This window comes from Fundulus heteroclitus, chromosome 3 (genome assembly GCF_011125445.2).
Source record: "Fundulus heteroclitus isolate FHET01 chromosome 3, MU-UCD_Fhet_4.1, whole genome shotgun sequence".
Classification (NCBI taxonomy): domain Eukaryota; kingdom Metazoa; phylum Chordata; class Actinopteri; order Cyprinodontiformes; family Fundulidae; genus Fundulus; species Fundulus heteroclitus.
In genome coordinates this window covers 28,572,847-28,586,346 of record NC_046363.1, presented here as the reverse complement: position 1 = coordinate 28,586,346, position 13,500 = coordinate 28,572,847, and the positions used below count along the sequence as shown (strand labels likewise).

At 41.4% G+C, this 13,500-nt stretch overlaps 1 protein-coding gene across 2 annotated transcripts in view; it reads right to left on the bottom strand.

The window, feature by feature from the left end:
• Nucleotides 1-430: 430 nt before the first annotated feature.
• The window catches only part of ncapd2 (non-SMC condensin I complex, subunit D2), a 41,908-nt gene continuing 28,838 nt past the window's right edge, over nucleotides 431-13,500 (bottom strand). For both annotated transcript variants that reach the window (XM_036135129.1, XM_036135128.1), the window contains exons 25-32: nucleotides 13,004-13,159; nucleotides 10,221-10,398; nucleotides 10,036-10,130; nucleotides 7,315-7,395; nucleotides 6,560-6,743; nucleotides 2,577-2,742; nucleotides 2,351-2,470; nucleotides 431-669 (exon numbers count right to left, since the gene is read on the bottom strand). In XM_036135129.1, the coding sequence (XP_035991022.1) occupies nucleotides 587-669; nucleotides 2,351-2,470; nucleotides 2,577-2,742; nucleotides 6,560-6,743; nucleotides 7,315-7,395; nucleotides 10,036-10,130; nucleotides 10,221-10,398; nucleotides 13,004-13,159 (1,063 nt within the window). In that variant the 3' untranslated portion in view covers nucleotides 431-586. The remainder of the gene's footprint in view (nucleotides 670-2,350; nucleotides 2,471-2,576; nucleotides 2,743-6,559; nucleotides 6,744-7,314; nucleotides 7,396-10,035; nucleotides 10,131-10,220; nucleotides 10,399-13,003; nucleotides 13,160-13,500) is intronic.

Sequence of the window (13,500 nt, the reverse complement as noted above, 5' to 3'; positions counted from 1 at the left end):
CCACGGTTTCTGTGAAGATGCAGCCTTTTACTCAGCTCTTTCCTTCCATGGCTGGACCCTACAGAGCCAACAATGCAGATGAGCTGAAGGGCACCTTCAACGTAAACCTGACTTCCTTTGCGCCTCAGCAGCATCACAGGCTGATCACCCACATCCTGAGCCAGTAATCCTTCAGCCGGACGCCGCGATTCTCCAAACAGCAAGACTGTCTTTTCTATCAAGACTTTCATAAACAGCCAAGGAAAGAGCTGCTCCACTCTGAAAAGCTGGAGACAACTTTGGTCTTATTAAAATTACTTTGAACAATAATAACAGCGTGACAGAAACTCTCAGCCACTTTAAGGTTTAAAAACCTCCGTTTTGGACAGAAATCAGCTCATTTCTAGTGTGTCGAGACGTGGGAGTGAGGCATGTGAAAACAAGAGTCAGGTTCATTGGAAAGCCTTTTTAATGTCAATGGATGCTTCTAGAGACTATTCAAGTTTAGTGATGGTAAAAAGAGTAAAACAAATATACAAAAGAGATGGAATAAGAAACATTATTTGATTATAAAACATTAAGAGCACAGTAAAAAAAGAAAATAAAATCAGTTTCTGAGGCGAGTTCGCCGGGATGAGCGGCTGATGGGAGTCGTCACTTTGGGCGTCTCGCTCTCTGCCATCACCGCATCTGCAGGAAGATAAAGGTTAAAAAAGTCAGACGGCTCCTCGGTTAATGTGTGCGTTCAATCTGGGACGGGGTCTCTACATTTACATTTTGTGAAGGTTTTGATAAATCATATCCTGTTGTGGAGAGGGATGCGAGTAGTACGACATAAAAATCATACATCTGGGCCAGCTCTGACCGCTGATACTCAAAAGAAATCAAAAGTGGACTGGTTGTTGATAAATTTAGCCAAAAAATAAACTCTACCAAAAACATGAAAAGAGCCACAGAACATTCAGATGTAACTGTTTGAAATAATTGAGCGAACCCTGAACCAATCGAAAGCTTAAATAGAGGACATCTCATGCAAAGTCCACTTCTTTAGCCCTTAAATACATTTTGTTGTTCACGGTTTCCCACAGAAAATGTGGTTTTCCTGGCGGTAGGTGTTGTTGTGGGTTATGGGAGGTGCGCGTAGAACCGTGGGGCGGGGGTGCAGAACGGGGAAGTACGAGGACGGTTACGTCATGCAGCTCGAAGGAGGGGGTGCAGCGTGGCTTATAATGTGGTGGGGGAAACCCTGGTTGTGCACTTGGAGTCTGTAGGAATGCTTAAAGGTTGAATATATTCTCTCCAGGAGCTGCGTAGAAATTTACATCCTGTTTGGATCACAACTGTTCAAGCTGTTCAGTTGTCTATAACGTTTTGTGAACAATTAACGTCACAGTATTTAATGCAGAGCTGCTAAACAAGGTCACTGCTGAAGATACAAGTGGATAAGTGAAAATGTTCGGTTGCTGGTTGCATTAAATCACACAATTCATTGCACCGTCCTCCAGCAGACTAAACAAAAATGGCCGACACTATGTGACCTGGAAGGGGGGGGGGGGTGCGAGGTGCCAGAACAGGGGCAAAAAGAGGGGCTGTAGGGCAACAATAACGAGGAATTCAGACCAAATCATTGCCGTTCCACTTTATATAAACCAACACAATGATTGAAATGTGAAAAGGAAAGATTAAAAACATGATATGTCCCCTTTAACAGATTATTCCAAAAATGAAAACGCACTGAACAGGTCAAGTTATACAGTTAATATTATATTTAATTTCAGATTTTAAACGCCAATTTGTTTTCTGTCTGTACATCTTAGACTATTTCTTGGCTAATAATAAAAAAAAAAAAAAAAAATTATCCAGTACGCTCCTACACCTTCAACAGCCATTTCTGCAGCACTTGGTCCAATAACTCTAGTCCTGGTAGTTTCAACCAGAAGGATATTGTTAATTTGTTGCAATGCAATTTTATTCACAGTACTAATTACACAAAAACAGCAAACAAAGAAGAAAGCTTCGGGTAATTAATTGAGCTCAGAAGCTTAATTAATGAGGTGCCAAAAGAGGTCAGAATAATGAACTAGTTGTTTGTACCATAAACAAAATCAAGCTTTACTGACATCTAATTTTAAACATATTCTTAAAAAAGTTTTTCCCCCCTTTCAATATTCATGTTTACTGGTTAACAGTAAAACTACTTTATTAAATCATTAAATGGAACCAAGAATCTTTTTGGCTCTAATGAAAAAATGGCAATTAAAACATCAGTCGAATAAATAAATATGGAAAATAAATAAATATTCTTAAATACAAATCAAAAACATTTACACTCCTAAATGAATAAATAGTTAAAAATCGTGTAGAGTCTCACCGTCATTATCCTCCTCTTCCTCATCACTGCTGAAGGTGATCGCAGGTTTCTTAGACTTGCGCGATTTTTGGGGCGTTACAAAACTGTCATTTTGGCTGGAAACCGATGACTTTGTTTGACCTATAAAAAAAAAAAATTACCATCTCTTTAGTAAAAGACTGTTTTATACATATTTAAATATTTTTAAGCTTAGGAAACCATCAGAGTCACGGCTGTGAATTCTGACCTCTCCTTGATTTCTGACGGCCTCTGGTGGGAAGCGGCGTGCGGGCGCTGGTCTTCTCCGCCGATCCGTCTTCCCCTTGGTTCTCATCCATCTCAGGACTTTCTACGTTCTCCAAGCCTCGGGTGTGAACCGCTGTCAGCCGCTTCTCAAAGTCGTCCACCTGGGACTGGTATAGATATTTATTATTACTACATGAACTAAGGCCAACCTGCTTATTACGCAGGAAAAAATACGCCTGGAGTGTAGTTTAAAAGTAAAAGTCCGGTCATATTCAGAATTCAAACCTCTGAAAGCACTTTAAATATAAATTATTACATACTGTTCATTAAATAAGTTATTTTAAGTAAGAGTAGTTTTCATTTGAATATGCTTTACTGGAGGCATCCATGTTGGTCAAAGAACCGTACTGCCACCTCCCAATTTGTGACGTCATGGTGCGGTATCGGCTGTCGCGCAAGTCCCAATGCTGATTAGAGCACCTGTCTAATGTTCGTCTGTGTAACTGTCTGTTTGTTTATACAATATGTTCAATAAAGTAAAAAAAAAAAAAAAGGCCCAGCGCTGTATCTGGTGTTTATCCAAGATGGCGACAACTAGTGCAGTATTTGAAGCAGAGAGTAATGGATTTAATAGTGACAGCGATTGGACTTCTGTGGATTTTATCTATACCTCACTAAGACTAAGAAAGTAGAGCACATAACCCCAGTTCTAAAGTCCTTCCACTGGCTCCCTGTATCTCAGAGAATAGACTTTAAAATACTTCTGTTAGTCTATAAATCCCTGAATGGCTTAGCACCTAAATACATTACAGACTTGTTATCAGTGTATCAACCATCCAGACCACTATGGTCTTCTGGCTCCAGCCTACTCTGCATACCTAGAACCAGAACTAAACAAGGAGAAGCAGCATTTAGTTCCTATGCTCTGCTTATCTGGAACAAACTTCCAGAATACTGTAAAAGCGCGAAAGCCTGAGTTCTTTTAAATCAAGATTAAAAACACATCTGTTTAAAATTGCCTTTGACTGTTGTAGTTAAACAGTATTACTGTTTTTAATGTTCTTTTTTGTTACTACATTCTATTCCTACTTGCTTTTATTCTATTTTCTATCTACATTTTATTATTTTGCTATATCTTAATCATGTAAAGCACTTTGTACTGTCTTGTACTGAATTGTGCTATATAAATAAATTTGCCTTGCCTTGCCTTATCGTCATCATTTGATAGCGATTTGGATTATATGGAAGACTTTCTTGATAGCAGCCTGACTTTTGACAAAATCCAGCCATACCAGTTTGAGCCAAGACGACCAAAAAAGGACGATGTGAGTTGAATCTGTCTGCTCTGGTGTAGCGGAAAGGTGAAATAACTAATGTGTTTTTTTTCCACTTTTACCCGATGTATTGCAACATCCACCCGCCATGCATGTCGGCATTGTTGCTTTAACAATTGCTCTCACAAATTTCAATGGTGAAGTCCTCTCAAAATCCGAAATAATAATTGTTGATCGCAGCTGTGTATAATAGTTCCTATTGAATTTGCTTGTAAAGCGCGGAGAATGGCCTCTCGGCTTGCCGCACCGTGACGTCACTTCCAGGAGACGTCAGGAGTGAGGTTTCACCATATTTGGCCATGAAAACTAATTCCAAAAAAAGGTAAAAAAACAAAACAACTGGACTTGTTTTCCGTAGTTGAAGACGTTTCGCTTCCTCTCCAGGAAGCTTTCTCAATTCAAAAAGTCTGGAGTAATGTGGAGTAACAAGCTTTATACTGCTGCCTAACAAAGGCCTTGTAATGGCTTAGATAACATGCAAATTCAATCGAAACAGGTCCACCCCTTAGTAATGGGCGGTCGTTAAAGTCATTAAGCCAACAGATTGGACCGAAACTGGTCCACTTCTCTGTAACGAGGAGTCGTCAGGGTCGTTATTGGCTTGGCTTAAAGGAACAATGTTTTGATCACCCAAATGAGGGTGAGAATTAAGGTGATGGTTGGCCGGAAAAAAGCCATTACAAGGCCTTTGTTTGCCAATAGGGTGTTTTCACTGACGTCACTGGCCAACTTCCGGTCCGCCATATTGGGTGGCACACTTCCTTATCTCTAGTTGTCTTACACGTATTATCGTATCGCGAATGGATAAGTACGCCAGCACGCTAGAGTGACCAGATAAGGACGTATATCTGAGGAAATGTTCCGTGATCGACCATATGGACCCCTATGCCCTCCACGGTGCCTTGTTTAGCCGTAATCCTGATGATTGGCCAAATGTAGAGCACGGCGACATAGTGCATTACCTGGTGTTCAGTGAAAACCCTCTGCACACTCTTGAGGAAATGAGAGCTTACAAGGATCTAGAGGCTCACAACCAGTTCACATCTGGTTATGTACATCAAGGAAATCGCCATCATACGTGGACGGGTGAGTTTTAATAAGATGGTAAAAATGTAAACAATCCGACGCAAATGTGTTGCAAATGTGTTGCACCGCCCGCCGGCGGCGGGCGGTGCGCGAAGGCGCTTGGCTGCAAGGCCGATCGACGCCGCTCGCGGCTTTAATTATTTAAGCAGAACAATGACCAGTGCAAAATTAAGTTGTATTTACCGTATTGGCGCCGGTAGGAGCTGCAGATCATAAAGCCAGCAAACAGTGGGAACACAGCAACTCGTTCAAAGGTAAGCTGCGCTCAGACGAGCTGGCACATGCTAGTTTAGTAGCTGCTAACCGCCAGTGCTAACAACCACTCGCGCATGTAATGTACTTTTAACTTGCTGCTATGTGTTTCAAACGTTTAGAACACACTCTCATTGACATCGGGATACTGTGGAAAGTTATGTTCGGTCTTACAGCCGCGATCCAAGCGAGCCGACGATCTCTTTATCTCTGTAACTCGTTCAAAGGTAAGCTGCGCTGAGCCGGGCTCTGGCTCATGCTAACCGTTAGCGCTAACAACCACTCGCGCATGTAATGTACTTTTAACTTGCTGCTATGTGTTTCAAACGTTTAGAACACACTCTCATTGACATCGGGATACTGTGGAAAGTTATGTTCGGTCTTACAACCGCGATCCAAGCGAGCCGACGACTCTTTGTTATCACTAACAGTTGTTCTCCGTGGTTGCGCCTCCAGGCAGGAAAGCGGTGGAAAATTAATCTGTTTCTATGTTTTTCCCATGGCGATCATGTGTTGCGCTGTTACAGCCCACAATACAGCAACGGTTTACCATGGTTGAAATCAAGTTAAGGTGAAATTAATCAAATTAAAACACGGCTGAGAGAGGGAGTACAGTATGCGGTAGTAATAGGCAGTAGAGGCGGCGGAGGCAGTCAACACGGCAGCCGCGGAAAGTAATAAGTCATGACGCCCAAGCCCTATTATCAATATATTCTTCTTACATGTTTTAAATACTTAACAGTTAATTACCTGTGACAAAGTGAGCACCGCAGACTCTGGCGTATTCCAGCTTAACACCGTCCAAATCGGACCTGGATATCCGTGTCAGCCATAGGTGACGGCGTTGTTCAGACAGCTGTTTTTTTTTTTTTCACACTGATTCACTATTACGGCTGGTAGGCGATAGAAAGAGCGTTGATCTCCACCTCCACGGGCCGTGCAACCAACCATTAAACACGTTTTCCCCATTGTTCACTTCCAATACTGCCTAAGGCGTCATACAATGCAGGTCAACGGTGCGAAACAACTGCCACCCAATATGGCGGACGCGCTGAGTAGTCACCTGAGCGTGACGTCAGCTGAAAACCCCCTATTGTATAAAGCTTGTTACTCCACATTACTCCAGACTTTTTGACCATGACCTGGATGACTGAGAATCTTCACCAGCATGAAAACTAATACTTTTATTTTTTACTGATTAACGCTAAATTCATTAAAATCACCGGGAACGTATTAGCTTTAGGTATAGCTAATGATCCATTGATTCATCGTTGCTGACCGGACTTCTCCTTTAAATGAGAGACTCAGACACCTTAAACTGAGGTTTGGCCCCGCGGCGAAGCTTGGCTGTGATGGAGAGCAGAGGCTGGTAGACTCCGGGTTCGGTTAGCTTGTCGCTGTAACACTCCCAGCATTCCTGCAGCCTCTTGAAGCCACGCTCACACATCGAGAGCAGAGACAGGGACGTGGCCAGGTCGCACCACTGACGCTCCGTCCTGCACAGACAAGAGGATGACATGAGAGGTTGATGGGTTAGAAAATAAACCTGATTAGCAACAACATGATGCACAGTAATTCTAGACCGTAAAACAAACAAACAAACAAAAAAAAAAAAACTCATTTCTGATAAACATGTCATTGCTCTGACATTTGGACCAAATTTCATTTCCAGGAAGCTTTTATGTCCAAATTCAGTTTTCCATTATATAATATAAAAAGGACCTTCCTTTGAGCTCTGCGTATGGATAAAATATGACTCAGAAGCTGAAGCCTGGCCAGCCCAGTCATTGCAGCTACTCAAACTACACACAAGACCGTTTCCATGACAAAGGCAGTGAATAGGAAGATGTCAGCGTACACGACTGGTGAAGCGAACTGTGAACTTGATTTAATTGTCCAACTCTCTTTCTCAGAGTAAAAAAAACACCCACCAATTATCCTAACATCCACCCCCACATCACACACAATGAAATTCTGTAGGACAGCCTCAGAAATTAGGAGTGAAACTATTAAGAAAAAAAAAAAAGTGAAAGGTGTTAAAAGGAAAACAAGGCAAGATGTACTCACTTTGCTGTCCTGAAGCGCTGGCACATTTTCTCCACCAGAGACTCAGTTTGCCTCTCTTTGGTGATGTAGGAGAACAGCTGCCTGTGAACAGACCCAAAACTTCTCACGTCTGTCCGAAACCTTCATTGCTGTACATTAGCTTGGCGTCATGTGCTGTGGGCAGATATGGAGCCTTGCAAAAGTGTTCATACCTGATCAACGCATGTTTGGGCATTTGTTGTGACAGACTAACACAAGTGAAGCGAGAACAATATAAGATTTGAAACATTTAAAAAGCAGCATAGCGCAAGTTCCAGGATTTTCGCAGACTTCTGCCCCCTCTGGCGACAAGTTGAAATGACACCAGTGTTGTGCACGTGGGAAAAGGAAACGCTTCAACCGCTGCGACTGCACAGGTCTTTTATTTAGAGGCGGGATGTTTTCTGAGGTAAGAATGTTATATTGAAGTTATTTTGACCAGAACTATTTGATATTTGAGTTAATAGTCAAATTAATGTTTTAGGGGACCATAGCTACCCGAATATTAACAGGACTCCAATTTGGTCCCTTGTGCTTCGCTCCCAGTTTTGGTCTACTTTTAAGACTAATCTTAAGACTTTCATTTTTCGACAAAGCTTATAACTAGAGTGGCTTATGCTAATCTGAGCTACCTTTATAGTTTTACTGCTATAGGCTTAGGCTACTGGAGGACATCGGAATCTAATTTTCTCACTCTATGGACTTCTACTGTTATTGAATTATGCATTACGTGTTGTCATTTCTGCTTTAACTTTCTGTTCTCTCTCTTTTTCTTCATAGTAGGTACACCTGGTCTGGCGTTCTGTTAAATGTGACATCATCCAGGGAAGACAGATCACCCGCTACTACCATCTAATGTAGAACAGATTACTAGATCAATGTGTGCTTCTGTGCTTTTTTTGTCTCTCTTGTTGTGTCTCTGCTCTGTCTTCTGTAACCCCCAGTCGGTCGAGGCAGATGACCGTTCATACTGAGCCTGGTTCTGCTGGAGGTTTTCCTTCCCGTTAATGGGGAGTTTTTCTTCCCACTTTCGCTTCATGCTTGCTCAGTATGAGGGATTGTGCAGTCTGATGGGGGTTGAGGTGCATTTGTGGCTGCTCTTTTGTGATCCATCTTAAAAAAAAAAAAAAAGTCGCCCGTGTTCTCTCGCTAATGTGTCAATGGCAGCAGAGACTCAGTGCAGCCATGTGATCGAGAGTGCGCAGCAAACCACGCACACGGCTAGAGAATACAACCCAAATCACTCATGAACTGACTAATGGAGCCAATAGAGGCAACTGTGGTATATAGAGGAAAACTAAAAAAGTTGTATATAAATATATATATATAAAAACATTGGAACGCATTCTGTGTGCAAAAAACTACTTCAAGCTCACCATCTGCGTGAGTAATAAAAGCTTTACTTGGTTTGACGCAGGTCTAAACCTTCACTGGGCCTTTCTACAAGAACATATTTGATCTAAACGCTCCCATGTGTAGCTCTAGATGCGTGCCGCCCCCCCCCTTTAATGGCTTTTCTGCCAGGTCTGCATTCAGCTTCATCCATCTTCTAATCACTCTGACCAGCGTTCCTCTACCTGCAGGAGAAAAGCCTCCTTACCAAATGATTGTGTTTTTAGGGAGACGCGTAGCTTTTTACTTCTTATTAGCTTTCTTTTTGCAACTCTGGGATAAAAGCTGGGTTTATATAATAAATGGCTAAAAGTTGACAGAGTCTCCCACCTGAGCTGGTGATATCTGCAGCTCCTCCAGAGTTACCATGGGCCTCTTGGATAACGCTCACCTTGCACCACCCAATTAGGTCATAGCTTATGTTGCTATATCGCATATAAATACGCTTAAGGTGGGAAAAGAGAAAGATCTGGGCGAACAGATTACAGATGAGATTTGGCGTAGGGTAATAGACGGCTATTCTCATCCATCTGCTTTAAGCATGTAGTGATTCAGTTCAAGGTGGTTCATCGTGTCCTCTGGTCTAAAACTAGACAGAGTAAAATTAAGGGTGCGTTAGATTCCACACGTGACCGGTGTAGGCAGGAACCTGCTTATTTAATACACATTTTGGGCGTGTTTAAAATTTGATGGATATTGGAAATGTATATTTAAAACCTTGTCCAAGATATGTCACTTTTCAATTGCACCCGCCGCTTTTGTGGCCATCTTTGTAATGACGCTCTGTAATACCAGGCTCACTAAACTAAACGCTATAATTGAATTGCTTTCTGCACTGTTGGCCTGGAAAACTACGTTACTGAAGTGGAGAGAGCCACTCCCACCTGTATATGGGCTCTGGGTTAAGAAAGTCATGTACTATGTTCAGCTAGAGAAGATCAGATATATATGTTGAAAGGTTCAATTCAGAAGTTTTATGAGATATGGCAACCCTTTCTTACTTATTTTAAAAAGCACACAAAGTATTGTTTAACCTAATGTTTTCATCGCCTTTATATCCCCCCCCCTCTTCTTTTCTCCATCGTTTGTTCGTTCAATGTTTGTTTAAAGGTGGTAAAATGTTAATACCGTTGTTGAGCAGCAAACCTGTTCAATAAAAAAAACCTTGACCCAAAAATAAATATATAAGCTTAGGTTTGTGGCTGCAATGAATGTGACAAAATGTTAAAAAAAAGAAGATTTTTTGTCAAAATAATTGAACGGGTTTGAATACTTTTGCAAGGCATCTAATGGAAAGACTGCAGCGCTCACTTCATGATGGTATTGAAGTCCTCTGAGCTCATTCCTCTCTCTGGATCCGACAGGCGACTGATGATGTCAGGCAGCAGGTTGTAGATGGCATTATCCTGATGGACGAAGACACAAAGAAGTAAAAAAAAACCCCCTTCAAAGTCTTTAATTTCTACGATGGCTCCTGGACGAGTCTCTGTGTGCACCTTAGTGGCCAGCTCGTTGAAGAAGTTCAGAGCCAGGCTGGTGATCTGTGGCTCCGGGTCAATTAGCAGCACGGCGACCTCACTGACTTGGCCTTTGACCTTTAGCACATCCTTAAGCACCAACTGAGTAAGAACAGTCACAGCTGTCTGCCTCACAGACGGGACCTCATCACTCAGCCTAAAACATAACAAAGAGGCGAGAAAAGGGAAATCAAGTTAATGAACCTGAGAGATGGTTCTTCGCCTTTTAGTAAAAGAAAAAAAAAAAAGGAACGAAGCAAAGTAAGCGATTTTGAAATCCCTGTTCAACACAGTAGTAAACAGCTGCTCCCAGAGACAACACCATCATGTGGAAGAGGATTAGGGTTTATTTTTGTTAGGATCTACTCTCCCCAGTAACAATCTGGAGCATTCAAGGTATTTGGTACTTAGTCCCAGACCAATACGTCATAAAGTCAATGTCACGCTGCCTATATACCTAAAATCTCAGTTACTGTACTGAGCAATAAAAATAACACTGCATTTCATCAGACACAATCATTAATGGCTTTCTGAACACAACAGCATTTTGTTTAGACACTGACGGATCTATTGCCTCATCAGATGTTTCTGCTGGACAGTCTCGATTTGTTTAAGACGTAGCTGACTGGAAGCACGCAGTATGCAATAAACTAATGTGTTGCTCCTGCTTAAGATGTTTTTAACTGCAGCAGCTTGGCCAACGCTCGCATGTTTAACCTGTTTTTATACATAATTTGTTGATACAGAGCTGATAACTTTCATTATGGTTGTAGTTAATCATGCACTGACAAAACTTAGGGTTGTTCTCTTTACTTTAAACTTTATAGACAGAAGTTGCAGCAGCCAGTACAATCTTTACCATTTGAAACATTGTATAGAAAGCTTTAAAAAGACTTTCATTGTTAAAGAAAGTCAAGATTTGTTAAACAAAAAAGAAGTACGGTATGTTCACAGGCTTTAATATTTTTTTTTCCAGGCTGTGCACACAAAGAATTGTATTTAAAAAGTGTCTATGCAAATGAAAAACCACTTTACCAGCAATGTTTAGGCTTTTGCATTCCAGGGACCATGTTTAAAAAAAAAAAAGAGAAAAAAAAAAAAAAAAGAATAAAATAATCTAATTTACAGTGAATGGAGCTAAAATATATATTTTAAAAAGTTCCCCCAGTAGATAAGATATTGGCAAACTCACTTGTTTATAATTTAGAAAGAAACATAATTCAGTGCGCCTTACATGTGGACAAAGACACACATACAGATTAATTCACCGAAAAATACGGTATCTCTTTTTATATTAATCAGCAAAACAATCTATAGGATTAATCGATTCCTAAAATAATCAAGAACTGCAGCCCTGGAGGGATTATGTTATCAGCTAAATAAAACCTGTATTCTGAACAGAAAACAACACTAAGTTCTAGCGACAAGGTACCTTACCTAATTGAAAGGAAAGTAACTCCTCATCAGTTTGGCTCTGAATAAAAGATGTAAAAATCATTCCAAACTCCAACAAACAAAAGTCTTACTGGTTGGCTGCACACAATGGAACTGGACAGGTTGTGGCGGGCCAATTAGAGCCCAATTTAGCTTTACCCTCGCCCAAAAACCAAAGAACAAAAGCAACTCATTTTCCATTTCTCATTTGCGCCAAAGAGCAGGACTCTTGGCAGAGGATCTTACACTCGTACATGCTACTTCCACATGCCAGTGCAGAAGCTTACAGCAGCAATGAACAGGGTAATTAATTCTTAATGCGCTTATCAGGAGGCGCCAGGGCAGCAGCCTTGAAAACAGTGGAGGTGTTTGTGTGTGGGAGACAATTAGGAATACTATGAAATGCTTATCGTGTAGAAAACACTAGGAGGGCAGTGACGCATTATAAAAGAAAATGTTCAACATGTCCTAACGCCCCAATGTGAACATTATCTTCTATTATAATTAAAACCGCACTTCATCAAACAGAGCAACTTCAGCCTCTCAGTCGGCTGCAGGATTTTAAAGAATAAAATGAAAAAAGAAGCACGCAGATGGTTAAGTGCTTCTTAAACGCACGGTACATACAAACCTTTTGCAGAATGTGTTACTCTGCCCAAATTATTCCTGTCGGCTCGCTCAGCTGCGCGGTATAATTACAACGTACTGGTCATCGGTTCTGGTCCCGGTCTTCAACAGTGATAATTAAGCCGTTTTGTTGTCTTATCACGGCCTTTGCTGATGTGGTCTGAGGCTCCGCCCAGGTACGGGTTTGGTGTTTTGTTTTTTTCCTTAATCCCCCCCTTTAATGTTTGAAGGAATAGCCAGTTGTCATAGCAACCACTGGAGTCAGAATACAAAACATTATCAGATTTTTTTTTTGACAACATATAGATCAACTCAAAGTTTGTTCCCAACTGCCTGTAAAAAAAAAAAAGAAAAAGAAAAAGAAAGAAAAAAGTAAACTTTTCCCATCATTTGGCTCAGTGGAGCATTGTGACAGCGGTAACACTCCAGCGGCTGAGAGGAAACGTCACTGAATTGTGGTGGCGGGATTCATACGAAGAAGGCTGCCGTGTAACAGGGATGTGTGCCAGTGGGTGTTTGCAGGAAAAGCAACTTCAACTTGCAGTACACCCACTCAAAATGACCCATCTAGTGGAAGTGCCTTCTTACGATCGCTGATGAAACAAACTTCTCAACAGATTTGCGACGGTGCGCATCGACAGACTTAAAATAATGAGTTGCCCTGTTGACAAAAACGAGACTTGACGCGTAACTGGACCTACCTTGCATAAAGATTCTGCGTCCAGGGCTCCAAAATATTTGGGAAACGCACCGTGAGGTCGCCCAAGGCTATGATGGCGTTGGCCCTGACGACGGGAAGATTGGAGCGTTCCAGCACGGTAAACATGAGGCGGATGTTGTCTTCACACACCGACGGGCTGAAATAAGAAGGGGGGGAGAAAAAGCTCTAAATTCAATATATTACTAGAAGTACATTTGAATAATAATAATTGAATAATTTAACTTAATTGATCTCACGATGGAGAAATTCACTTCTGCATCTTAAACCATCCCCTTGGGGAGCAGTGACTGTGCGGCACCTGGGGAGCAATTGGGGGTTAGGGTCTTGCTCAGGGACCCAGAATGGCAGCTTGTGGGAGTTGAACTCAGAACCTCACTGCAAAAACAGATCTAAAAATAAGTAAAATGTTCTTAAAGTTAGTGTATTTGTCTTTGATTTGAGCAGGTAAATAAGATTATTTGCTAATGGAATGAGTAT